The sequence below is a fragment of the Hippocampus zosterae genome, chromosome 4 (assembly GCF_025434085.1).
Source record: "Hippocampus zosterae strain Florida chromosome 4, ASM2543408v3, whole genome shotgun sequence".
Lineage (NCBI taxonomy): Eukaryota > Metazoa > Chordata > Actinopteri > Syngnathiformes > Syngnathidae > Hippocampus > Hippocampus zosterae.
Genome location: NC_067454.1, coordinates 478,428 through 504,014, shown reverse-complemented (window position 1 = coordinate 504,014; position 25,587 = coordinate 478,428). Strand labels below are relative to the sequence as shown.

Below are 25,587 nucleotides of genomic sequence, written 5' to 3'. Positions count from 1 at the left end.
CGTTCGAGTACATCGCAAAGTTTATTGTGACGGTCTAGATTTAGACGGCCGCCCCGAAAATTGACATCGGCGAGTCTCCGAATGTCGGGGCTCCAAAGATGTCTCCGGCCCAAAACCGCAATGACTTTTTACCCGGCGGGTCTTCAGTCCGCCGATCGAGAAGACCTCCCGGCGATCCGGGTGCACCGCGGTGGTCATCCGCGTGAAACTACGGGTCGGCGCTCCATCTCCTCACTTGACTCTTTCTTCCTGACACGGAGTGAAAACTCCAGAGCGTTACCAGCGCACATCACGTTCGCGCATGATTATACACCCGAGTGCCTTTGTCACCAGAACCTTTGTTCCCTTTGTCAGCCGCCATGGCGCCGAGCTTCAGTCACCCCTCGCTTGTCTGGTGGTGACGCGCTCACAAAGAGCAGCCAGCCGTCGCTCAGCACGCGGGGTTTTAACTTAAAGGCTAGCTGCCGTCGACTGGCGCTAAGTCGAAGTGAAAGCGCTTGCCGAAGTGTCTTACCTTGGCGTTCAAGGCTAATGGGAGTCTTTTAGCTCCAAAGGGCTAGTTGATGTTCAAGGGTACTAGCGCGGCGCGCGGCGTCTTAAGTGCAAGCGAAATTGTTGCTTGCGTCTCATCGGCGTGTCTTTGCTCCGACTCGGAAGGTCGTTAAAGAGCCGGCGTCGTCTCGTAGCCCCCCGAGTTCAGCGTCTTTGGTGTCTTCTTCGCGCCAAGGTAAAGCGCTAATGGCAGTTCAAGAGTATTGGCGTGCTATGTGGTACCTTGAATGAAAGTCAGATGGGGAGGGGGCAGGGGGGGTTCATCTACGGTTGGGGGTGAACCTCTCTGGTAAATGGGCCTTTGGCCTTTGAACCTGAAGTTCAAGTGCCTCGCCGACTGAAAGGGGTTGGCGATGCGCCAGAGGTGTCGTCATCCACTCCAGGGATAGGCACTGCCGCTTCCTCGAGAGCCACGTCCTGCCCCTTTGAGGTCTCTCCCGACTCCAACGCACCCGCTTCACTTGATGGCGACCGTTTCGGACTTCTTCGTTTGAAGCGAGTGGGTCCAAGTCGAGAGAGGTCTGGAACAGGCGGGATACGGCTCCCGCGGAACCGGAGTTCCCTACCGCCGATCCGCTAGCTCGCCGTTTGGCTAATTAGATTGAAATCGTCGGCTAAGCGGGGTCTTACTTTGACATTTGATGTTTCGACGTGAAGTCGCCGCCGCCGCCGCTTGGATCCGCATTCGCTGGCGTCAAAGTTTTTCAAATCATACCTGGCTCGTCCGTCGTCTCTTGAAGGATTTCTCCTTCAGGGTAGTTGACGGTTACTTTTTGTGTCTCGGCTCCAAGTGCAAGAAGAAGAAGAAGAGTTGTGCGGTAGCTCTGACTTTGGTTTCAGTCTCCGAGTTCGGACTGAACGGATTGCCGTCGTCTCTTGACGATTCCGAGTCCTCGCTTCACATTCGAGGCTCGGCGGTGTGTCGTAGCTCAGAGTTAAAGGTCGCTACGAGGGAAAGGCTAATTGGCACGCTCTAGTGGGAGGGGAGTTACGGGGCTGAGAAAAGTTCAAGCTCCTTGAAGTTGTCTGATTTGTCGGAGTTAAAAGGTGATTTTTGTCGGACATCTGTTTTATTCCTACGGCTTAACCTGAAGTGAAAGGCTCGTCCGCTATCTCCAAGCTTGGAGTCGAAAGGCTAACGCGTGTCTCCGGGTTAAAGGCTAATTGCTGTTCAAAGCTAGCCGTCGTCTTAGCTCGGAGTTAAAAGTGCCCGTCGGCACCGCCGGACTGACTGCCTGCCTGAGTGGAATTGTTGTGGCGGGGGCCGGTTGGAGTTTGATCGGGGCTCCAAAAAATGGGATTCTGTCCCGTCCCCCCTCCCCTTCCGAGGAGCAAAAGAAAGTCCGCGTCGGGTCCGATCCATCCGAGTCAGAAGATGCACACCTTGACTTTTGGCCCTCGACCTGCCCGCTGACCTCACGCAGCCGTCAAGATGAGGTCAGCGTCTTGACGAGCCGCCACGTGATCCGCCGCTTGGCCCCGACATCAGCGTAAAGCCGGTGCGAGATTCGCTCCGCCGATGATTCGCCATTCGCTGGCCGTCGCCCCCTCGCCCGCTTTCGAAAGCTCCTCCGCGCTGACGCCGGATTCAGTTACGGCGCAGACGACGGCAAAGTTCCCCGACGATGATTCCATTCACGGGAGTGGGGCGGGGGGAGCACGTCTTTGAGGGATACGTTTCTACGCCCGCACAATCGGATGTCGCCGAGCGCGAAGGAAGGCTTCCTAAATTGGCCTTCCAAGCCCGCATACCTGCTTGCCGTCTCATTAGTTTGCTGTTTGTTTCGTTTCTTCGCCGACTCCCGGAGACTTTGTTCACTTTGACGCCATCCTCTTAAGGATGCCGCCTTCCCCCCCCCGTCCCCGGGCGCCCCCGAGATGTGACGAGGAAGGCGCCCCCGAGGAGTTGTACTCAAAAAGCCCGCTCGGCTCGCGGGGAGCGACGCTCGCGAGGCAGCCGCCGAGCGTCGGGCGTATAACGACTGACGCTTACGCATAATGAGACGCCGACGACGACGCTTCAAGGAAAAAGAGTGCCGATATATGAAGAAAGAAAGGAAAAAATAAAAAAAAAATAGCGCACGGCGCGCAGCGGAGGGAACAGGCGGTGGAGGAGGGGGGTGGGGGGGGGGGCAAGAAACTATGTCAACTTTTATTTCCCGTGTTATTCCACATCAATGGCGGCACGCGGATATAAACAGACAAACATGCGCAGGTACGCACGGCGCCACCTTTGAAGCGCTCGGTGGCAATTAAGGACAAATAAGTCGACTTCGCCGAGCGCCGTCCCGACCGCTTGCTCCGTCGCCACCTTTTGATTTCGACATCACACGCCGGCGAGATTGCAAATAAATAAGTCAAATCAACAAAGTTGCAGAGAGGCGCGGAAGGTTTGACGAGGGGGGGTGGCAGGCGGCGGCGGGGGGTGGGGGGGGGACTAGCAAGCGTGCACGCAAAGACCTTAATCATATCATTAGCAATGACAAAAAAATGTAAACGCCAGTGTGCCGCAAATCCCTTTCGCGCCTGCTCTCTCCTCAGCTACTGCGCCAATCGCAGCCCACTCAGATTCCGCTCGGGTATTTTTATTTTTTGGGGGGGGTGTGGAGCAACGATAGGGATCGGTCGCGCGATCGTCGGGTGAATTTCTGAAATTCACCCTTTTTTTGGCGTCACCAAAAGCGGACTCCTCGTGTGCAACTGTGGCTTCCCGCACACGCGCGACGAGATGCTCGACGGATGCTTTGAAGGGTGAAGGAACGCTTTGAGGGCAGTTGGGTGGGCGACGCTCGTTTGGCTCGGAGGGATTTCAAGATCAATCCGAATATAAATTGTAAATTTCCCCATTGTGGGACAAATAAAGGATATCTTATCTTATCTTAATATCATTCGGGATGCTTATTTTTGCGCCGTGATCTCCCGGCCCTCCGCGCCGCCACCGACGGGACCGAAATGGCCTCGCGAGCGTCTCCGGAAAGGTTCCTTCCTTCCTTCCTTCCTTCCTTCCTTCCTTCCTTCCTTCCTTCCTTCCTTCCTTCCTTCCTTCCTTCCTTCCTTCCTTCCTTCCTTCCTTGTGTCCTTCCTTCCTTCCTTTCTTCTGTCGTTCCTTCCTTCCTTCCTTCCTTCCTTCCTTCCTTCCTTCCTTCCTTCCTTCCTTCCTTCCTTCCTTCCTTCCTTCCTTCCTTCTGTCCTTCCTTCCATCCTTCCTTCCTTGTGTCCTTCCTTCCTTCCTTCCTTCCTTCCTTCCTTCCTTCCTTCTGTCCTTCCTTCCTTCCTTGTGTCCTTCCTTCCTTCCTTGTGTCCTTCCTTCCTTCCTTCCTTCTGTCCTTCCTTCCTTCTGTCCTTCCTTCCATCCTTCCTTCCTTCCTTCCTTCCTTCCGTCTGTCCTTCCTTCCTTCCTTGTGTCCTTCCTTCCTTCCTTGTGTCCTTCCTTCCTTCCTTCCTTCTGTCCTTCCTTCCTTCTGTCCTTCCTTCCATCCTTCCTTCCTTCCTTCCTTCCTTCCTTCCTTTCTTCCTTCCTTCCTTCCTTCCTTCCTTCCTTCCTTCCTTCCTTCCTTCCTTCCTTCCTTCCTTCTGTCCTTCCTTCCTTCCTTCTCTCCTTCCTTCCTTCCTTGTGTCCTTCCTTCCTTCCTTCTGTTCTTCCTTCCTTCCTTCCTTCCTTCCTTCCTTCCTTCCTTCCTTCCTTCCTTCCTTCCTTCCTTCCTCTTAACGGGTCGAATTGGAATCCGAGACTCGCGACCGTTGAAACGGATTGTCGGATGCGCAATCGAATCGGGGCCGTTTTTAAATCGGGCTTTTAGCGAGGCGAAAAAGCCCAAACTCATCTTGAAAAATGACATCACGGATGCGCGAAAACAATGGCGGCTTTTTCACTTTTTTTTTTTTTTGAAGGCGGCGGCCTCGTTAAACAGCAGGCAGGCAGGCAGGCCCCGGCCATCGGCTTTAATCAGATTAATAATCGCATATAACCTCGTTTTGGGCGGGCAGCGGACGAACCCTGCGCACAAAAGCTGCCATTGTGGCGCCTTGACATCATTAGCAAAAAATGAATGCGGCCGTCGTTAGGGAGAGCACAAAAGGCCGGCAGATTGGCCGTCATTACGGGCGGGATTCGAGTTTCCCGAATGGGAAGGACCTCCGCGGCGCCTTCGCAGTAACACGAATCGTCCGTTTTAAGGCAGATATGCTTTCGTGGGAATTATGAGAAAGTGTCCTCACCCACACTGCGCCTCTTTGTTCCCACCGGAAACAACCCGGATAACCCCCCAACCCGCCCCCCTCCCACCCTCGCCGCTTGGGCTCTTTGATGCCCGAGCGTTGTCATCGCGGTGTCTCCGAGAGAAAATTCCGGAACGGATGTCAGCGCCCGCCTTTTTTTCGCCGCCAATCAAATATTCATGAAGCGGGCCACGGCGGCGGCGCGGCCAGATGCTTCCTCGCCTGAGCGGCTTGAGATTTCGGCTCCGGCGCCGCCGCCATCGCCGTCGTCGTCGAATGCGCTTCTCTTGCCGGGTCGGCGATCCCCATCAAACCAAAACGTCCCGTCCCCCCCATCCCCCCGGGTAGGGACGACACACTCCAGGGAGTCGACTGGCTGACTCCAAAATCAAGTGAGTGACAGTCATTCAGGCAAGATGTCACCACGGCGGGCACCGCGTCAGGCGAAGCTTCACTTGACCGAAATGGAAAACAAACACAAAAAAATAAAACAATCCGGAAGTCCATTTTGCTCGTCTGCCTCGCCCAATTCGAAACACCCAAATTGGAGTCGTTGAAAAGTTTAGCGCCGTCCGCTTTCCTGCAGACGACGGCGGCGGCGGCGGGAATCTCACCCTCCCGGAAACTCTTTCCTCAATCCGTTTCGTCGCGAGGTCTCGGCCAAAAGAAGGCGACGCCGCCGCACCGCACCGTGCCGAGTGAGGAGGCGAGCATCGGGATGCCTTGATGCGGCGTGCCACGAGAGGAGGGAGGGTGTCAGGATTAAAAATGGGGGGATTAGCGGCACGCTTTAAGATAAATCTCCTTTAATGTGAAACGTTAGCCCCGCTCGTTGCCAAAAAGGAAGCCTTTGCCGTCAATTGCTTCTTTTTTCTTTTTTTTTTTTCATTCGCATCAGCCGACGGTGACTCGCATTTGTTTGGTTGGTAGGGGGGGGGGGGGGGGGGGTAGTTGTATGCTAACGCTACCAAACCGGCTAACCGGCGTAAGATGCGAAACAATTGCCAGACAAGACGCAGGCACGCCGCTTCTGGCGTGCGTCACTCCATGGCACAACGCGTCGTCCATCCGTCCGTCCATCAGCTCCATTTTTGTGGCCTCCATCTTGGATGGCATCATTTCCTCCCTCCGTCAGACACGCCGTCCATTGGCTCAGTTTCGTCAGCTGCGGTCTTCGGTCTTGGGCCGACCCTTTCGGCCACTTCTTGTGCTCTCGACCGTCTTTGGTCATTCGTGTTTGTTTGTTGGATGGAGTCTTTTCGCTCGGGGGGGGGGGGCGGGGGGGTTGCTCGAAAGTGCTCCCCAAAAGTGAAAGTGCTCTCCATCTTTTTGCGCCGTCCCTCCATCAGCTGCCGTCTTCCATCGCCGCCCCCCCCCCTTTTCTCCATCCATCAGGAGTCCTCTTGACGTTCCGTCGCTTGGTGACGGGGGCAACCTCTCCTCATCTTCTGTCCCGCCCCCACTTTGTCCCCGTCTCTCATCACTCCATTTTCTACGCCGTCCCTTCCCTCCGGCGGTTTCCTTCGCTCCATCGTCCGAGACCCCCGCTCGGTGCGAACCCTCCCAGCTTCTGTTGCCCGGTTCTGCATCTCGGTTCCTTTTGGGCCTTCATTCGTCCCCCGCCATCTTTCTCTCACTTCCTCCTTAATCGCTCCATCTTCTACATTAATCCGCCCCCCCCCTGTCGGTCACGCCCTCCTTCAACGCGGATGATCCTTCAAACAATTCTGCGACGCAGTTCCAGGTTTGCGATTCTTAAAGTGGCGCCGCGCAAATGCGAGATATTCATGCCCCCCCCCCCCCCAAAAAAAGCCCAACAACTTGCTCTTTCTCGTCCTCCCCCTCCTCCCTCATCATAAAAGATGATCTCAGCGCCCGGGGTGGCGTTTGTTGCAAGGTCAACACGAACCGACACATGACAAACGATCTCAAGATGGCCGCATCATCTGTCCTGGAATTGTTGGCCGCATCCTCCCCCCCCCCCCCTCCCTCCCCGGCCGCTCTCTCCCTCCGTCTCTCTTTTTCTTTAGCTCGGTGATGTTAATGTCACTTTGGAGCATGTGCGGCGTGTGAACGCCTGAGCAAGAAGCAAACGTGCGCGTGGCCGTTTGCGTATCTGGCAACAGACTTGGCAGCAGATGCGCAAGGAGGATTACGGACAAGCTGCTCGTCAGATTGGGAGATGCTTTCTTTTACTCCGCCTCAGCCCCCCCCCCCCCTCCCCTACCAGGCTCCCAGCCTTTCCCCTTGATCTCCTCATAGCGCACCGCACGGCCACGTCGACTTTCAATCGTAATGTTTGTTGGAGAAAAAAAGGTGGTCGAGCGGTTGCTCTCCTGACCCTGGGGGGCGGGGGGGGGGGGGCGCATCCTCCAGCGGGCTGCTCAAGCGACCGCCGGTTGCTCCAGATGCTGCATCATCAGTGGGCGAATGAGGGGAAGGACGAAAAGCGCTCCTGACCCAAAAAGTCCGCCACTGGGGCAGTCTTTCTGCTGACAAAGTGTCCCATTACTTTTGCTCGTCCCGTGACCTGTGCCCAAAAGACCCCCTCCCCCTCCCAAAAAAAAAAACAAAGCACCTGTGACATGATTTGCAAGCACTTGCTTGTCGGTTTGGGGGGGGGGAGCAACAATAACGTCAATCGCGCCATCTCGCCACGCTTTGATCTCATCGTTAGCGTCTCGGCGTTTCCTCGGCGGGTCGTCGCCGGCCCCGGCGCCACGGGAGGCCATTTTTTTTTCCAATGGGGGGGTGTCGGATGAGACGCTCACCTGGAGACTCGACAGCGGCGAGTCGACTTGCTTGGCGGGCTGCCCAACGAACGAGCGCTTCTCGTTTTGGCTGGTTTATGTGGTGATGCGTGACGTTTTTTCATTCATGTCGTCACCACTTTTCACTCTTTCACTCCCTGGCAGCTATGAGAAGAGATTTGCAATTGCTCATATCTTTCTTTCTAAAGTCGCCTGCTGCAAATGGCGTCCCGGGATGGACGGATGGAGCCACAATCGATGGCGGAAGGGCGCACGGATGGGCGGAGGGAGAAAAGCGACAGACAGACGGGGGGGGGGGGCGGATGGACGGACGGACGGACGGATATTGTCGTGACGGACGGACAGGCTGCCGCGTTTTGATGGCGAATGAGCGAACCAGCGACTTGTTTTCAAGACTTGTTTTACTTGGGAGAGGGGGGGGTTGCCTTTTCAAAACGAAATATCGGACATGATAGATCCTCTTGCGGCGCGCAAAATAAATAAGTAAAGGCATAAAATGAATGTGTTATTGGGTGGGAATGCCGAGGTTGCAGTATCGGACGCGGCCCCCCCCTTTTTTTTCCTCTTCTTTTCTTTTCCAAAGCGCGCTTTAGCGCCGGCAGAGTAATGATCGGATCCAAATATCAATATGAGAAAGAGTGCCTTCCAAAGAAGATGAATGGCTATTGACGTTTAAATAACTGTAGCGTAAGAGAGATGGAGCGAGCGGGGGAGGGAGGCGCAAAATCATATTTTCCATCCATGTTTTCTTGTTGGGGGGGGGGGCAGGAGCTGGAAATGGAGCACAAGGTGGGAGACGAGCAGATGACGGAGGGGCGGAAGGAACCAAACTGGTGCAAAGTGTCCTTTTGTCCTCGTCTTCACTGGGGCCGACCCCCCCCGACCGGAATCCGTCCGGGCAAATATTGACAAATCCGTTTCAAGAGCGAGAGCCTCATCAGAATCGGAACACGCCAATCTGGAAATGCGTGTCGCGTGTCGTGACGCTGCGAGCGGACGGGACGGATTTCAACCGTGTTGACTTAACATGAAAGACGGCGCACATCGCCGGCCCGAGATGGAGAAGAAAGGCGCAAAGTGGAGGGGGGGGGGCGTGCTGTAAGCCAAATAAAAATGAGACAAACAGACGATTACGTTCAAGCTTGGCGCGCCGTTGCGCACCAGGAATTCGAAAGCCGCGCCTGATAGAGGATTCGCTGCGAGCGTTTGCCAGCGGAGGGCGCCATCGGACAAATGCTCTCTTTTGAAGGGCGCCCGGGAATTGACAAACGTCACCCGAGCGCGCCCGCTTCATAGGCAAACGGGGCGTGTGGCGCCTTGGGGCTGCCTTGGGGCCACCTTGGGGCCACCTTGGGGCCGCCTTGGGGCTTTTGACAGTGGTCACGGCGACCGCATTTCTCGTTACAATAGTTGAAAAGCCGCTTTTCACGTGTCCGACATTGCGGCGTTTACAAGTCGCTCCGCTTTACAGCCCCGCCCACACCCAAGCGTCCTGACAAATCCTGTTGCCGAAAAGTTACCGAGGATCAGTTCTTTTTTTCAAGTCAACAATTTGAGCCTTTTCTTCAGACGTGGCTTCTTGAGACTGTTTTTGTTGTCCTGTTTTTGGTCGAATGCGGGCCTTGACTTTTCAACAACCGTTGCAACCCTGAAAACCGCTGAAATGGTCCAACTTCCAGTCTGCTTGGAACCAACATGGCAGCTGTAGGTGTTGTTGTTTTTGTTTTTTTGTTTTTTAGGAAGCTGGGGGGGGCTCCAAGGGGGCCTTTGCCCCCTAATGAAACAAACAGCTGAATAAATAATTTGCTGGGGCAAAGCGTCCGGCAGCTGTATTAGCATTTCAAATATACGTGAGCGAGCGAGCCAGCGCGCGGCGCTTTTTAAATGCCAAAACGCAAAGCGATGCCAATCACCTTCGTCTGGCTGGCAGCTGACATTAAAAGGCAACCTGCGGCCTCGCCGCTCGCGCAAATAATTGCATTTATCTCCGCCGCCTCCGTCGGCTCGTTACTTTAATATCACTTTCCATTTGAATATCACCTCCGCGCGACGCCGCGCCAAAGTAAGAGAACAGTCGGCGGGCGGGCGAGTGGCGGGAAGTCACACTCCCCCCCCCAACCCCCCCGTCACTTTCCCATATTCCTTTTCGTAATTTACACCAAATCCAATCGCTGCCAATCATGCAGAGTCAAAGGGAAAGAGAGAAAAAAAAAGCTGTAAATTTCCATGGTGCGGGGAAACAGCTGCTGCCATGTTTACAGCAAAGACCACTCTAAAATATTAAAGATCACCGGCGGCGTGCGGCAACACGTCTGAAGCCATCTGCTTTCTATTAAAACATCACAGACAAAATAAGGCGGCGCTTGCGCTCGCTCTCTCGCTCGCATCGCAGTTTCTTTTTTTTTTTTTTTTTGCGGGGATCCACCTGAGGGAAGATTGTATGGAGGTCTATTGGACATTTCAGAGAAGCAAAGCGATGCGTTCAAGGACTCTTTGGAAACGGCACAACTAGAGCGCCAGCTGCAAAACAACAGTCATTATTTGACGTGTTGTTTTGGCATTCTGAAAATTTGATCAAATAATCTGTTCATCTACTCCTGAAAATGATATCTTTTGGGGGGGGGGGGGGGGGGGTTAAAAACGTCACCTTTTTCACGTTTGAGATCCGTCAATTTAAACTGCGCAGAGCTGCACCTGATTTTCCTCTCGCGGGAGATTTGTGACGATTGAGCCAAATTCGATTTTGGTCGATGAGGCGACGTGACGTCGGGGGCAAGGGTAGCGAAAAAAATGGGGGGGGGGGTTTCGGCTGAAACGGCACACTCGCGTCAGCCTGATTCGTTCCAGGTTGATCAATACAAGAGTTGATGTACGCGGGCGGACCGCGCCGGTCGCCATTTTTGCTTTTTGGACTCGAATGGATCCTCCGGCATGCGGGCCGCCGGGGTAACCCGCAAAGGTTGCCTCTCCGGCGACCCGCATGCTTGTTGTCGACGGTCATGGCTTCTAGCAGGTGATGTCATCACGTGGGCGTGACCGATGAGGTCGGCGCTGACACAAAGCGTCTGATGAACACGCGCTCTTGTTTTCCTGCCTCGTTCCTGAAATGAGGACTCCCGCTGCTCCCAATGACATCCCCTCCCCCTCCCTCATCATCATCCTCATCTCGGGCCCCCCCCTCCTCCCGACCCCCATCTCCGCACACCCATCATCCCTCCTCATCCCGGCTGCCGCGGATGGCGGGGAGTCACAGGTGTGTGACAATAATTACACGTACACTCTGGGAAGGAAAAAAAAAATAATGCGGTTTGCCGCGTTTAATAAGTTTGCGGTAAAAGAGGCGGCGTAACTGGATCGCGGGGCTCTTAAGAGCACGGCCAGCTGGGGCTCCCCCCCCCCCCCCACCCCTAATGTGCCGCGCGCAATATGTGCGGAAAGCGATACGCGCTCGCCCCCCGAGGCGCGAGGAAGGCAAACGCGGACGCCGGCACGCTGATGGGGTTCGCTGGACTGGCGACAAGATGCCATCTGTCAAGCGGCTGTCTCACTTGACAGAGACGCTTATTTGCTCGTCTTCAATCGCGCGCGCCGGCGTCCCCGGTACACTTTTCAAAAGCCCAACCTTGCGCGGCGATCAAATACTTGACATTTGCTTTTTGGGGGTCCATTCCAAATGACGGTGATGTCGCCTCAAATCAATCTGACTTTCCTGCATGAGTCAAGCAATTAAACGGCCATTGTTGTTGTTGTTTTCGGACGCCTTTCGGATGCGCTGGATTAAAAATGTAGACCTGCACTTTAAGAAATAAATCTGTCCTTTCCAGAACCAAAGGCGTAATATTTCGACAGCAAAATTGGAAAGCTCACTTAATAACCAGCCAAAGTTTTCCATATCGTATGAGTAAATACCCCCCCCAAAGAAAAAATTGACACTCCCAATTGTCTGTCAAATGAAACCGAAAACAAAGTGTCAACTTCTCGTTACGTATTTGAAACGCCAGCCGCAGGCCGAGCGTTTATCTGGCCGTGTGGTAATAACCCATATGTGAACACAAACGCTGCGGCAACACCTGTAGACGGGCATATTTGGCATCTATTCTTTATCCATCCTCTGCATCTTCCAAAGGAACCGAGACGCTCCGTGTACAGTATGTCAAGATGTCTGCTCGCAGGTCAAAGCAAAAAAAAAAAAAAAAATCATCATAATCAATTTAAAAAGGAAAAGTCTCAGCACCAGTCCGTATCTTCTCGGGTGTTCGTCGGGAAGCGGAAGTGACACTCGCTCCGGGAACGCCGAAGGGAACTCGGAGGAAGATGTCGGTGAGGCGTTTAAGGACGCGGAAGCGGGAAGGAAAGGATGGAAAGTGCAGACGGCGGTGGGTGAGATGCTAGGGTGGGGTGGGGGGGGGCCGAGCAGGGAGCGGGGGCGGGTGCTTGTGTCAACTTCTCAACAATCTCGCCGCCAGGCCCGACTTCCGTGCGCTTGCTTTTTGTCTCTTCTTCAAGTCCCGTAGTGGTCGCCTCGTGATGCTCTTCTCAAAGGCGCTTCAAAAGCGCCGGCCCCCGTCCAGCCGTCAGCCCCAATCACGGCAGCCGGAGGAGAAATATTTGATCTGTCCTCTTCGCCCCATCAAAGCCGATGACAGAAGTTGGGGGGGGGGGGGGGTCGAAAGTCGACCTCGCGTAATGGCGACTGACACGCCGTCGCCGATCACGGCAAAAAGTCGACGCGCCGTCTCGATGGAGCTGCAAGCGCCTCCTTTGCATTGGTGGGGGGGGGGGGGGGGGGGCACGGCCCGCCCCGGCCCGCCCCGTGCAATCGTTGATAAAGATGTCGCGGGCGAGTGCCAGTCGAGCCGGGCTCAAGTGAAGTGGAGCCTCTCCTGTTTTTTCCCAAGAGCGCTTTGAGCAATCCTCCACCAAGCATCTCCAGTTGCTCCACACAGCCGCTGGTCGTCCAGAGAGGGAGCGTAGAACTCCTGCTCTGGCACTCCCGTCCGTCAGAGTTTTCTTTTCTATTTGTTGTTTTCCAATTTTCTCTTCTTTCCGTCGTCGTGAGATCGTCGGGTTGACGTCGGCTGTTGAAATCCTACGCGGGAACCGCCGCAGATACACTAAGTCCAACTCGGCGGGACTTTTCCGTTTCCTGTCGGGAAATCCGAGCAAAGACATTTCCTGAGGACGCTTAATGACGGCATTCGGCCTTCCGTGATGTCGTCATCGTCTTCGAGGTCTTTGACGGCCCATGTAACTTGTTTGGGGGGGGGGGCTGATTCTGGTTGATTATTTTTCCGGAGATTTTGAAGGAATTCCGTGTGGTGGTGATAACATTTCTACAACAACAACAACTCTCAGGGTGGTCCCAGATGTGCGCTGATCTTTGTTATTATTGTTCAAATATGGACGGGAATGTGTGGCCAGGCCTGGGATGTTTCAAAAAAAAAAAAAAAAACTGCTGGAAACGCTTACTGATGGAAAGCATTTATCAAGCATAAATCCCAAACATGTGCCGTGGAAAGCTGCTCAAATGTGGAGGAAAAAAAAAATTCTTCTTCTTTGAATCAGTGAATGTCATCCGAAGCAGGAAGCCAGCAACAATCAAGTCAGTCATGTTCAATATTTACTGGCATAAAGTGGCCCTCGTCTGCGCTTTCATCTTTCCAACACGTTTGTCAGTGAAGATGAAAATTCAATCAATCAATCAATCAACAAGGGGGGGGGGGGGCGAGAACGGACGACATCTCCAATGATTGACGGCATGGGTCAATGTATGCGTTTGATCAATTGATTTGTCGTTTATTTGGAGTGTTTTTCCTCATCCAAGTAAAAAGTCGATGTTCCGAGCAAACCTATCGGGAGAAAAGTAGAGAGTCCGACGGGTGGGGGGGGGAGTGGGGGGTGGGCGACGAGGGATGGGATCGCAATGAGTTGTTGTCGAGCGCGCGCCCTCTTGTGGCGGGAATGCCGTCGGCGGTGCTGGCTTGCCGCACGTCAGCTCGACGCTTGCGAAGGTGCTTGAAAAGGTGCTCCGAGTCCCCCCCCCCCACCTTGAGACCCCTCAATCCCCCATGTTTGGGCGTAGACGTCGGAGCGCGCGAGATGGACGAGGAAGCCAAAGGCGCCGCTGATGAAGCGCCGGCAATTTGTCGAGCGGCTAAGTGAGCCTCAACTGACCAGAAAGGATTGGCCGCTGTCCGTTAGCCGCGTAATGGACTCGTCCGACTCGTCCAATTAGGAGGCGGCGAGATGGCGCGCGCGCGCTTCATTACGGGCCCCCCCCCCCCGACACCCGCGCCACCACGTCACAAATGATTTCAGGCCAAATGAATGTTTTTATTGTCTCGTCTTAACGCACACGCCGCTCGCATACGCGGGGCCGCTATGGCCTGCGTGTAGCAGCTGAGCGCCATCTAGAGGGGGCGAGCGTGTCGCGCCGATCGGGACCGAGGCCTCGTTTGGTTAGACGAGGATGGCAATTATTTCAAGGCGGGGCAATAACGAGGAGACGTTGCGATTGGCCGGCGACAGCAAAGATGACCGGGAAAAAGAAAGCAGCTGGGGAAGGATGCGCCAGCCAATTATCGGCCACTAGAGGGAGCCAATGTACCACTCCAGTGGTTACTCATGGCACAAAAACGCCAGTTGAGAGAGAATGAGATGAGAAAACGCAACCAGCAAACAAAAATGAGTTACAAAAAAAAAACAGACAAAGGCGCCGTAAACCGGCTTCCCGTCGGCCATCGAGCGGCAGAGGAACCAATCGTCGTGGCGACGGCTCTCCTTCGCCGCTTCTCTGCCTCGGCGGAAGGTTTTGTCTCGTTGTGAGCGCGCGTTCACACGACACGAGAATCGGCGAATCCCTCAATACATCGATTGGGAGTTGAAAGGCGTTTCGCCGACGCCGATAACCGCTCCGACTAATCCCTCCGGCGAGCCGGCGTCCATCAGCGAGGTTATTTTGTCAATGGCTGCTAATCCAGGTGGGCTTTTCCCGCCGTTCTCATGCCTGTAGTCGGACGGCCTTGGGAAGAAAAAGAAAAGTACGACGGCAACAAAAGCAAAAAAAAAGCTTATGGATCGCCGCGGCTAAAACGGGGAGTTCAGGAAAAGGTTGCTCCTACTTAGCGCCTCCGAAGGCCGATCGGAGGACTTTTTTTTTTTTCTTCCCCTCGCTTGCTTGTTTGTTTCTTCCCTTTCATGTCACGATTGATCTCGGACTTAAGCCCCCCCCCCCTTCGCCTTCTTTTTCCACCTCGCTAATGATCGCGAGCTGCTGTCATCAAACTAAGATTGGAAGTTTCTTCTCCTTGTCGTCGAAGCGATGCAAGGCCGCTGCCCCCCCCCAGCCCCCCACCCCATTCAAAGACCTGTGGAAGAGTCGCAAAGATTCCCCCGAGCGACTCTTGCGTTTTTGCGCCTCGTCGTTCAGGATCGTTTGGAGCGCTCGGGGCCCCGATGTCGCCGAAGGCCGAGTTGCACCTGGAGAGCTTCATGCCAACCACCTGAAATTTAAATGGCACCCCCCCCCCCCCCCACCCCCACTCCTGAGCCAAAAGCGCAAGTCGTGCTCCGGCAGGCGGGGGGCAAATGCGGTTCTCACTGCCCGGTCCACTTTGTCCAAGGCTAAGGTGTGCGGCGGATGAGTGAAGAAGGAAAACACCGCCAGAAAAGGAAAGCAATCAGGTGGGGGGGGAGGGGGTCAGAAGCTGCAGAGTTCACTCCGAGGTCACAGAGACGAGACGAGAGGCCGCCGAGTGGACAATCCTCATTGGGGGGTTGTTGTCCTTTTACGGGAAGAAGTTTGGCAAGCTTTGGGCTTTCTCCCGCCGCGTCCTTCCGACGAGATGGTTTCAGGCGACGACGGATGGAAGCGAATGCGAACGCCTCGCGACGTGGAGAGCGTCCCGTCCACGTGTGGACTGTTTCACATCCAATGAAGAAAAAAAAAAGAAAATCTCTTTAAATCTCCACTTGACTGTCCATTCCATCTTGCTATTCCTGACAAATTCCTCCCAGCGAGATGACAATCGGCCACTTCCTGTCCCGCCCCTGACGACACAAACGGGACACTTCCTGCTTGGAGAGAAAAAAAAAAAAAAAGAAAAAAAAAAGGAGGTCGGATGCGGCCAATTTATTTGAGGGGTGAAAACGAGGTTGACGTCGAAGAAAATAAGTTTGCAACCTTGTTAGCGTGTGGCGGCCAGCGGGGGGGGGGGGGGGGGCTGGCTCCTCGTCCTTAATGAGCTTCCTTCTCCTCTTTTACACCGCAGCGCAGTCGTCGCCGCCATTTCCAGCCGTGGCCTTTGCGCCTGCACATTCTTGCGCCGTGATGTGACATTGTTGATGAATAAAAGGCCGTATTATGTTACGCTCATCCGACCCCTCCCCCATACGCCCCCCCACCCAGTAAAAGGGCAAAAGTGGATCACTTTTTATCTGCCGAACGAATCAATCAGGATTATGTCAGTGTAAAAGAATCACAGACCGTGTGTGTGTGTGTGTGTGTGTGAGAGAGGGAATGAGAGAGAGAGAGTGAGAGAGGACGACCAGCAGTTAGCGGTGACAACAATGTCATTCTTCTGCATTTCTTGTTTTGTTTGGCATTTGGACAACTCCCGGGCCGTCTAGCGGTGAGCAGGTGTGCAGCCCCCCCCCCCCCCCCCCCGACTTTCCAAGAGTGTGCTGAGGAGAGCCGTGCGAGCCCCGCCCCTGTGGCCCAAAAGTGGCTCTTTCCGCAGTTTGGGCCCTTTGAAGCCAGAAGCGTCGACATCAACTCACACCCCCCCCCACCCCAACCCCCCCCCCCCCCCCCCTCCCGTCATTCCTGAAGCATGTCGGCTTGCTAGCGTACGGTCCGGCCTGTGCCCCCCCTCTGGAAAATGGACGGCTGGTTTCTGCATTGGCTACTCCATCCGGTCCCCCTGCCACCTACCCCCCCCCCACCCCTCCCCTCCATCTTTTGCAGGATTGCGAGGGCACTAATTATCATCTGAGCGCCCACGATTAGGAGATCAAACAGAGATCGAATGCCATTTCCGTCCATTAATGCGCCGGCTTTAGAGCGGCTGTCGTGGCCATGACGCATCCCGCACTCGGGGAGAGATGACGGGGGGGGGGGGCGACCGTGCACATCACATTGAAATGTTGAGAAAATGGAAATCATTTTGGGATTTTTTTTTTCCCCCCAAATCTCCAATACGGCACCCAAAATTAAAGTGTTTCTCATTGTTGCTACTACTTGAGAATGAACCAAATTTGAAACGCAAGAACATGCCGCCCCCTGCCGGCCGTGGTGAGGAATGATTTTTTTTTTTTTATCAAAGCCCGTCCGTCACTCCTTGAAGTTGACCGTCAAACTAAACGTCAAACAAAGAGCATTACCCATTGTGCATTTAAATCGCTTCTACTAACTTCATGCCGACAGAATGAAAAGTGCCACGGGTGTGCTAACGAAGAGCGTCGATTGTGGCGGCGTTACTTTCGGACGACGGGGCGCTGCTTTTAGAAATCACAAATATCACAATCCTTCCCCCGCATGTATTCTTTATCCTCTGCAAAAATAGGACCGATATTATTTGACAGCGGCGACGACGACTCATCTTCTTTGTTTGTGTGTGTGTGTCCGATTTCTCCTGCCCCCCGGTGGCTGCAGCCAAACGTGCGGCGCATTGAATTTGTACTGCGCGCTGCTATTTTTGAATGCAAATTGTTGAAATGTTGGTCAGAAAACAAAGCTCCATTGCAAATGGAAGCGCAACCGAGCTGTGCCGAACAAACGGGCTGGACTGGATTTTTTTTTTTTTTAATTAAGTTCAAGAGTGATTGATTGACATGTCACTCGAGGGGGCCCGCGGTCCTCCACTGGTACTTGCCGATATCTGATATCGGTCTGGGAAAACACAAAGCGGCATTGAACGTTCGTTCGTAAGATACAAAATGGTTGAGCGTTTCCTCCCTATTTGTTTTGGCGTCCTTTCGTTCTCGTCACATCGCCTCCTTGTGGCCGTCGTCGCCGTGTGAGCGATGACCTCGCCGCCGCCATTAACGACCTCGCCGCTTCCAGCTCCATTTTCCACTCTCATCCAAAACATTCAGAAGGAAGAAAGAAGTGGGGGGGTTGGGGGGGGAATAGTTCTTCCCGTCTGCGGCAGTCATTTCCAGCCGCATTGTATTTATGCACTGCAGGAGAAAAAAAAAAAAAAAAAAGGTAATAGATCAAGCACATTCCATTATTATTCTCTTATAAGATCATTAGCAAATATAATTAGATATGAAAGAAAGTAATTTGGAGAGGCGAGCGGAGGAAAGCGCTATCAGGCACACAAGACAGATTGTAGCATCGCAGTGTTTGGGCTTAAATTGCTCAGCGGAGCTTTTATCTCCACGCCAATCTTTCTGCCTCAGAAATAGTTTGAGAGGCGCCGCGCACCGCCGACCGGAACAAACGCGCACTTCACTCGCCCGCTTAGTTTATATTCAAAAAAGACACCAAAAAAAAACAAAAGGACTCTCATTAAAGGCTTGACATTGCTTCTTTTCTTTTGTTGGGATTCTCCTGAGGCCAAAACCATTTGGAGGCCTTTCCCACACTCGCAAAGTCCAGCGATTTGCAAAAAAGTCAAGCCAGCGCACCCGTTTTGGCTCAGGGGGGGGGGGGGGGCAAAATGCGGAGGGACCTCTCGCCGCACCCAAAGTCAAAGGCGTCCCTCGACGCTTCCGACTCCCAAATGCCCAATTTTGCTGGCAAGCAAACGGCAAGAGCCAAAGAGCTTTCCGTGGCGTCCGGGTCAGTTTGGTCTGCTGGCTTTGCTCTTTCTTGGATTTGCCCGTCGTTTTCCTTCGCTATCGTTTCTTCAATCCTCAATTCTCAAAGTGAAACAAGCCCGAGAGCTCCGCGCTGGGGAATTTCATGAGATTTACTTGCAGATTGTCCTCTCCCGTCACATATGGAGCCCTGCTCCGAATTGTGTTCCCATTCTTTAAAAAAAAAAACAGAAAATGCAAACAAATTTTGATTGCGCTTTTTCGATTATTTTCTGCCGCTTTAATAAACACGGCAAGCACCCAAATGGAAATTTGATGTGTGTGTGTGTGTGAGTGTGTCATGCACGCCCTCCGCTGTGGGCTGTGTTTGTCTAATAGGACGCGAGCCCCAAAAGGAGAGTCAACAACGCCGCCGTTGCCGCTTGCTCGCTTTTGCTTGCCGCTTGTTCTTCCTCCTCGGAGCGCTTTGAGGGATGGGGAGGGAAAGTGTGGATTTTTCTGCTCTTTGTGCGAATCACCGACAGTGGCAGGCTTGTCTATAAACATCCTGTATTCATTAAAACAATCTAAAAATATGCTTGGGTTTTTGGGGGGGGGGTGACTTTGGGGGCGCGCTCACTTCCTAGATTCTCCTCATTTGGCTCGTATTTCCATATTTACGATTGCTCTATCAATCGACTTGAGCGTGAACCCGAACGGAATAACAGCCTTTGCCTACAATGCGACGCCAGGAAGTAGACGGCACCCGCCGCTGATACGGCGAGCATTCCGCTTCGGCGCGCAAAGCTCCCAAAATGTCTTTTGAGTCGGGACGAGACCTCCGCTGAAAGTCCACCGAATGTTCTAGTTGCCAAGAAAAAGAACCGGAAGTGGGCCTGTTTCTTGGCTTTGAAGGAGCCATTTTGGTCCTCCTCCTCCGGCAGATTGGTTTGAGGCTGCCATTCTCTGCACCTTTTCGGTCCTTTTTGGTCTCCTCATTCAGCTGTCCAACTGTGATCAAATTGGAGCCTCACACTGAACGCTAGACAGGTGGCCAAGAATGAATTGTGGCTAACTCGAGTTCCTGTCACGGTCTTTGGATGCCGCAAAACTTTGTTGATGATTTGCTGTAAAACACAAAACCTGACCGGCACAAAGAGAAAAAGCTCATTTCATCGTTTCCATACATTTTGTCCCTCGGAGGACGCCAGAAAAAAAAAAACGGAAACAGTTTCACGTGGCAACCGACAAAACTATTTTTGTCGCAGCAGAGGGGGAAAAAAAAAGACTTCATACGGTACGCGAGTGTGTAAATGTATGCGGGGAATCTTGAATTAATCGGCTGTCTAGATGGAAATATGCTTCTCGGTTGTTTTTGTTCGAAATCACCACGACATCTGCATATGTGTCAGCTGCACTTGGAATTCAAACGTTCCACATTGGGTTGTTGACGTGAAAGCGTGGGTGTCCATATGCCCTTGGAATTACGCTCAGTGGAATCCATCTATTGGTTGCTTTTTGCAAAATTGAAGACGCTCTCTGCTTTTGGGGCATCTGCCCTTGCTGTTGTCGCTGGGATGGCGAACGCCGTTGCCGCCTTGCCTTTTATCCGTCCTGTTAAGCGTGACGCGCGCATTATGGAGGGACGGGAGCTGTGCGGCCTCGGCCATATGCTGTTGCCTTTTTTTTTGGTCATCTTCCTCTTCGGAGGAGGCCAGGTTCCCATAAGAAGGCCCTGCTGTGCCGCCAACGACCACAAGAGGGCGCACTTTGGCCACAAGCGGAAGCTCAAGCGTCACTTGGGTGAAGCAGTGAGGTCTCATGGATGTTGTCTGGGAATTGATTGTCTTCTCATTTAAACGAATCGGCAACGTGATCTTTTTACTGACTGGGTTTTTTTCTTCCGTTTTTTTTTTTTTTTTTTTGCAAATTACAATATTCTTGAAAAATACTTCCAATAATTCCTTCAAATTGTGACCTTTTTTGACAGACCTTTTTTTGTGATATTTGAGAAACAAGTCTGATTTTTTTAAGGGGGGAAAAAGTGTGTCAAGTTGGCTGGGAGAACGTGCGTGTGCTTTTCGACAGTTGTTTGGGGAGACGCTTAAATAACGTTCCAGGTGGCGAACTCAATGAAGAGTGAACATCAAATATGCCCTCGAAGCTGGAGCTCGTTAACCTAAAGCAAGACTTTTTGGGTTATGTCTATTTAAAAAAAAAAAGTCGTTTGTATATTTTGACTTGATGAAATGTTTTCGTTTGCGGTCGGTCGTGGTGGAGTTTGACTGGCTGTGTGGCACTGCCATCTGCTGGTCACGTTGCTCATCGACACGTTCGGCTCAAAATGAACCCGATTGACTCACTTTTGAAAAGATCTCGTCGTCTCTTGGATTAAAATAGACATGATTTGAACTCTGACCTCGCTCCCCGTTTTCTCTTGGGTCCTAGTGCCCGCCTGGATGTTGGAGGAGGAGGAGCCGGTGAGCCTCGAGCCCGCTCTGACCTTGGACCAGGACCACCTCAACAGTGACCTTGACGAGCTGGGCGACCTCCGCCACGACGAACAAGACTAACTATCAATTAAACTGATGAAGAAAAACTGTATTTAAACTCTCTCACACACACACACACACACACATTTGTGGAAGGCGGACGGAAAGAAAAAAAAGAGAGAAAAAAAAAACTTTTGTTTTGAAACTACCTGTGTGACGACGAGCACTTCCTGTCCACTTTCAGGCTTCCCCCAGCCAGCCAGGCTACTTTTTGGGTTCCTTCTTTCCTGTATTCCACCCCCAAGACTTGCTACACATATAAATATATCGTACCCGGAATGTATTCTTCTGTAGAATAGCCACGTTAACGCGCCGCCTAACTGTTAAGCGACGTAGCGACGTTTCCAGGCCGTCGTTAAACGGAGGGGGGGAAAAAAACAAGCAGAGGAAGACTTTTCATGCGTGTATCGCTGAGTCTTTCCAAATTTGACTAAGAATCAAAAAGTGACTGATTATTTTGTTGCTTTTTTTTCCGAACGACAAAATACAAAAAAAACCTGCATTTTGTTTTTATTTTGGCGCTCACTGAAAGTGCAATTTCACAGCATTGGAATTCTTTGTGAAATCGGGACATTGGCAATGCGAGCCCGAAGGCACGTCGCGTCAGTTGACAGCAGAGGGCGCTACAGGACTAAATGGATAGAAAAGTTTTCTTTTGTCAAACAGCGGTCCTCAAAAAATGTGACTTTTTTTGGGAGGAAGAAAAATTGCAACGCCAACATCAAACCATTTCCTTGGCGCCCTCTTGCGGCGTCTGCCAAGGAGCTACTCAAATGTTGACGTGAGTTGAGGAAGTTCTTTTTCTTTTTTTTTTAAATCTGAGCAACCTCAACTTGGAAGATGAAAAATCAGGCCTTTTATGTGAATGTTTGATTCAAAATAATAAGAACAACAACAAAACAATCAGTCCCTTTTTCTTTTTGTTGGGGGGGGGGGGTAGCGATGACGCACTGCTGATTTGAACCATGTGTGTGATGATTGTAAACAAGGAGCACTTGAACTGCCCCGAGATGTACTTTGACCCCCAAAGCCCCCGGCATACCTCCACCATCGCCCCCCCCCCCCTTTTTTGGGTCTTTCTCGGTGTACATAAAGAGATTTAGAAAGATGTTCCCAAGGAGCGTCCTAAAAGACAAGAAAAAAAAAAGAGAGGCCTTTATCAAGCCTACGTTCTTCTCCGGAAGAATTAAAAGAAAAAAAAACAACAACAACAACCACAAAAACGGAGTTTTGTAAAATACTGCCGGCCGTCGTTGTTGCACAGTGTGACTGAAGACTACTAAGGAGGATGACAATGACGAGAAGGAGGAGGAGGACGGATGGATGGATGGATGGATGGACTGACTACGTGAGAAGAAAAAGAAAACAAACAAAAAAAAAGAAACTGGAAAAAGTTGTGTAGAGCCTTAGCGTGGACTCAACTGTGTAGCTGTGCTAGACTCCAGGACGGACGCTTTGCTTTGCTTTCATTTTTCTCGCTTTGTCATTTTTGCTTCACACACACACACGCACACACACACACGTATATCTACATATTTAAAATCTCTCCAACATTCGGGCTGCACAATATTGGAAGAACAAGGGATGTGCATTGATGATTTATAAGGTGTACCTCAAGAAATGAGCTTTTTATGATTATGGTGAAAAAAGAAAAAAATGGACGTGTCTGTGCGCATTTGAGGTTGGCCCCATAAAAAGCAAACCATTCCCAAAGCTGATCACATGATTGATCACTGATTACACGGTCATATTTTTCAGTGTACTGTGCAGCCCTCTTGCTCTCTCTCTCTCTTTCTCGCCCTCCCTCCTTTAACCCTCCCCCTCTCTGTCTCCCCATATATAAATATGGGGTCCCCCCCCCCCTTTTGACTTCGGGGAGAAATTTCTGGCTGAGCCCAAAATGGCCTCCAACCTTTGACCTGTGTCGAATGAAGAGCCCGGAAGCCTCGCCGAAAAACATCCAAGTTGACGGAGCGAGCGTCTGAAAGCCGGACCAACCAAAAGCTTCAACGTTTGGACCGTGAAAGCTCAAACAAGGTCACGAGGTGGGAGCGCATTTCGGGCTCGCCGTCGTCGCGCTCCATCCGGAAAAGAAACAAAAGATGACAATCGTCGACGACGCGTAGCGGGACTTTTCCTCTTCTCGTTTTGTTCTCAGCTTTGTTTTTGTTGCCGGTGTTGTTGTTGTTGTTGACGCTTCGCCGTTTTGGGTTCCTTGCAAGCATTTTGCACTGTGATGGTGTTATGATGAGGACGGTGATGATGAAGATAACGACAATGATTCCCAGCGCGACATGAAACCGAAGGTTGCGCGTTTGTGCGTCCCTTCGGCATCGTGAAATGTTTCTCGGTCGATTTTTTGTTTTGTTTTGTCGTTTTTATGTGAAGAGAGCGATTCTAACGTGCTCATGTACAGTCCCCGATCTGATGAGCGTTCTAATGCTAACGATGATGAGAATAAGAATCGGCTTTGGCGGCGCCCGTTTTCTTCCTCCCGCCCAAGACTTTGGTTGGATCTCTCCTCGATGTGGCTTTGACTTTTTCTTTGGACTTCCTCGGAGCCGCCGGCGGCCGGCCTGCGCGCGCGCGGAGGATCGGCGACCGGTCGCCGGGCGGCCATTCCACGCCCTCTCCTGGTGTCTTGTGTTTGGCAGATGCTTTGTTTTGTAACTACTGAGCTGTACTTATAAGAAAAATAAAATGTATTCCGACTCCCAAAAAAAAGGGAAAAGATCGCTTCATAAACGAGCGATCGCGTGTGCTGCCTTCTTCTTCCAAAAAAAAAAACATTGGATTGATAGAAATTGTGATTTTAACAGTTGAATGTGGCTCAATTTTATAACTACATTGGGGGGGGGGGATTTATTAAAAGATGGAATTCCTCAGATTTCAAAAGTTGCAAATTGAACGAAACATAATCGACCATGTATAGTCAGGCGTTTTTAGACGAAAAAAACGACCATGTATAGTAAGGCGTTTTTAGACCAAAAAAACGACCATGTGTAGTAAGGCGTTTTTAGCCAAGAAAAAAACGACCATGTATAGTAACGCCTTACTATACATGGTCGTTTTTTTTTTTTTGGCTAAAAACGCCTTACTATATACATGGACGTTTTTTTTTCCGATAAAAACGCCTTACTATACATGGTTGTTTTTTCGTCTAAAAACGCCTTACTATACATGGTCGTTTTTTTTGGCTAAAAACGCCTTACTATACATGGTCGTTTCTTTTTCGGCTAAAAACGCCTTACTATACATGGTCGTTTTTTTCGGCTCAAAAACGCCTTACTATACTATGTCGTTTTTTTCGGCCAAAAACGCCTTACTATACATGGTCGTTTTTTTGGGCTAAAAACGCCTTACTATACATGGTCGTTTTTTTTTGGCTAAAAACGCCTTACTATACATGGACGTTTTTTTCTGATTAAAACGCCTTACTATACATGGTCATTTTTTTCGTCTAAAAACGCCTTACTATACATGATCGTTTCTTTTTCGGCTAAAAACGCCTTACTATACATAGTCGTTTTTTTCCGCTAAAAACGCCTTACTATACATGGACGTTTTTTTCTGATTAAAACACCTTACTATACATGGTCGTTTTTTTCGTCTAAAAATGCCTTACTATACATGATCGTTTCTTTTTCGGCTAAAAACGCCTTACTATACATTGTCGGGTTTTTTCGTCTAAAAACGCCTTACTATACATGGTCGGTTTTTTTTGCCTAAAAACGCCTTACTATACATGCACGTTTTTTTCTGATTAAAACGCCTTACTATACATGGTCGTTTTTTTCGTCTAAAAACGCCTTACTATACATGGTCGGTTTTTTTTCGTCTAAAAACGCCTTACTATACATGATCGTTTCTTTTTCGGCTAAAAACGCCTTACTATACATGGTCGTTTTTTTCGTCTAAAAACGCCTTACTATACATCACTGGTGTCAAATTCATTTCACATGGTGGGTCACATACGGCCTCGGTAGATGTCAAGTGGGCCGGACCATTAAAATGATACCATACTTTGCTATAAACAACCAAAACAATATATCTCTCCATTGTTCTGGTATAAAGAAGCACAAGAACATTTGGAAAATGATGAAATTTAATGAACGTATCTTTTACAAAACATTTCATGAAGCACCTTCCATTTCCTTCAACAAATGTGCAATTTACTGTTATCATTCACATCTATGCATGGCAACTGATTCCATTGATTGTGCAAACTTTAACAAGTAATTGGTATTGAAAAATATAGTCATGCACTTTATGATGAAACAAGATTTATAAAGAAAGGAAGTTTTGAACCATTTACACGTGCATATAAAATCTAAATGTAATCCCTGCCTACACCTTACAAACGAAGGAGAGTGCTATTAAATGCGTCAATGTGAGAGTGCGATTGATAGCGTCTGCTGTCATGGGTCTGTCTCAGTGACTGACGGAGGCTGTTGTCGTCTTCTCTGGTTAAAACAGAGTATCACCAAGCCATTCGTACAAGCGTCCACCAAACATCCTAAAATTGGGCAAAAAAGGGTGGAGTTGGTACGTCATTCCGATTTCAGAACGATGTCAATTGTAAATGCAACGATCGCGGTTAATCTGCGCACATTCAGTGAAGTGTGTGCAACATTTTGGATGAAAATACGCAATACAATCAAACGATAGCGACATTTAGTCGGGTTGATGAGATTTCTCAATTGATAGCATTTAATACCGACTAAATGGGTTTTCCTGCTTGGTCGGGAACT

General features: G+C 51.1%; 1 protein-coding gene across 3 annotated transcripts in view; it reads left to right on the top strand.

The window, feature by feature from the left end:
- znf536 (zinc finger protein 536) overlaps positions 1 to 21,203 on the top strand; it is a 156,360-nt gene extending 135,157 nt beyond the window's left edge. For all 3 annotated transcript variants that reach the window (XM_052062616.1, XM_052062614.1, XM_052062615.1), the window contains one exon: positions 20,733 to 21,203. In XM_052062616.1, coding sequence (XP_051918576.1) covers positions 20,733 to 20,857 — 125 coding nt within the window. In that variant the 3' untranslated portion in view covers positions 20,858 to 21,203. The remainder of the gene's footprint in view (positions 1 to 20,732) is intronic.
- The last annotated feature ends 4,384 nt before the right edge of the window (positions 21,204 to 25,587 follow it).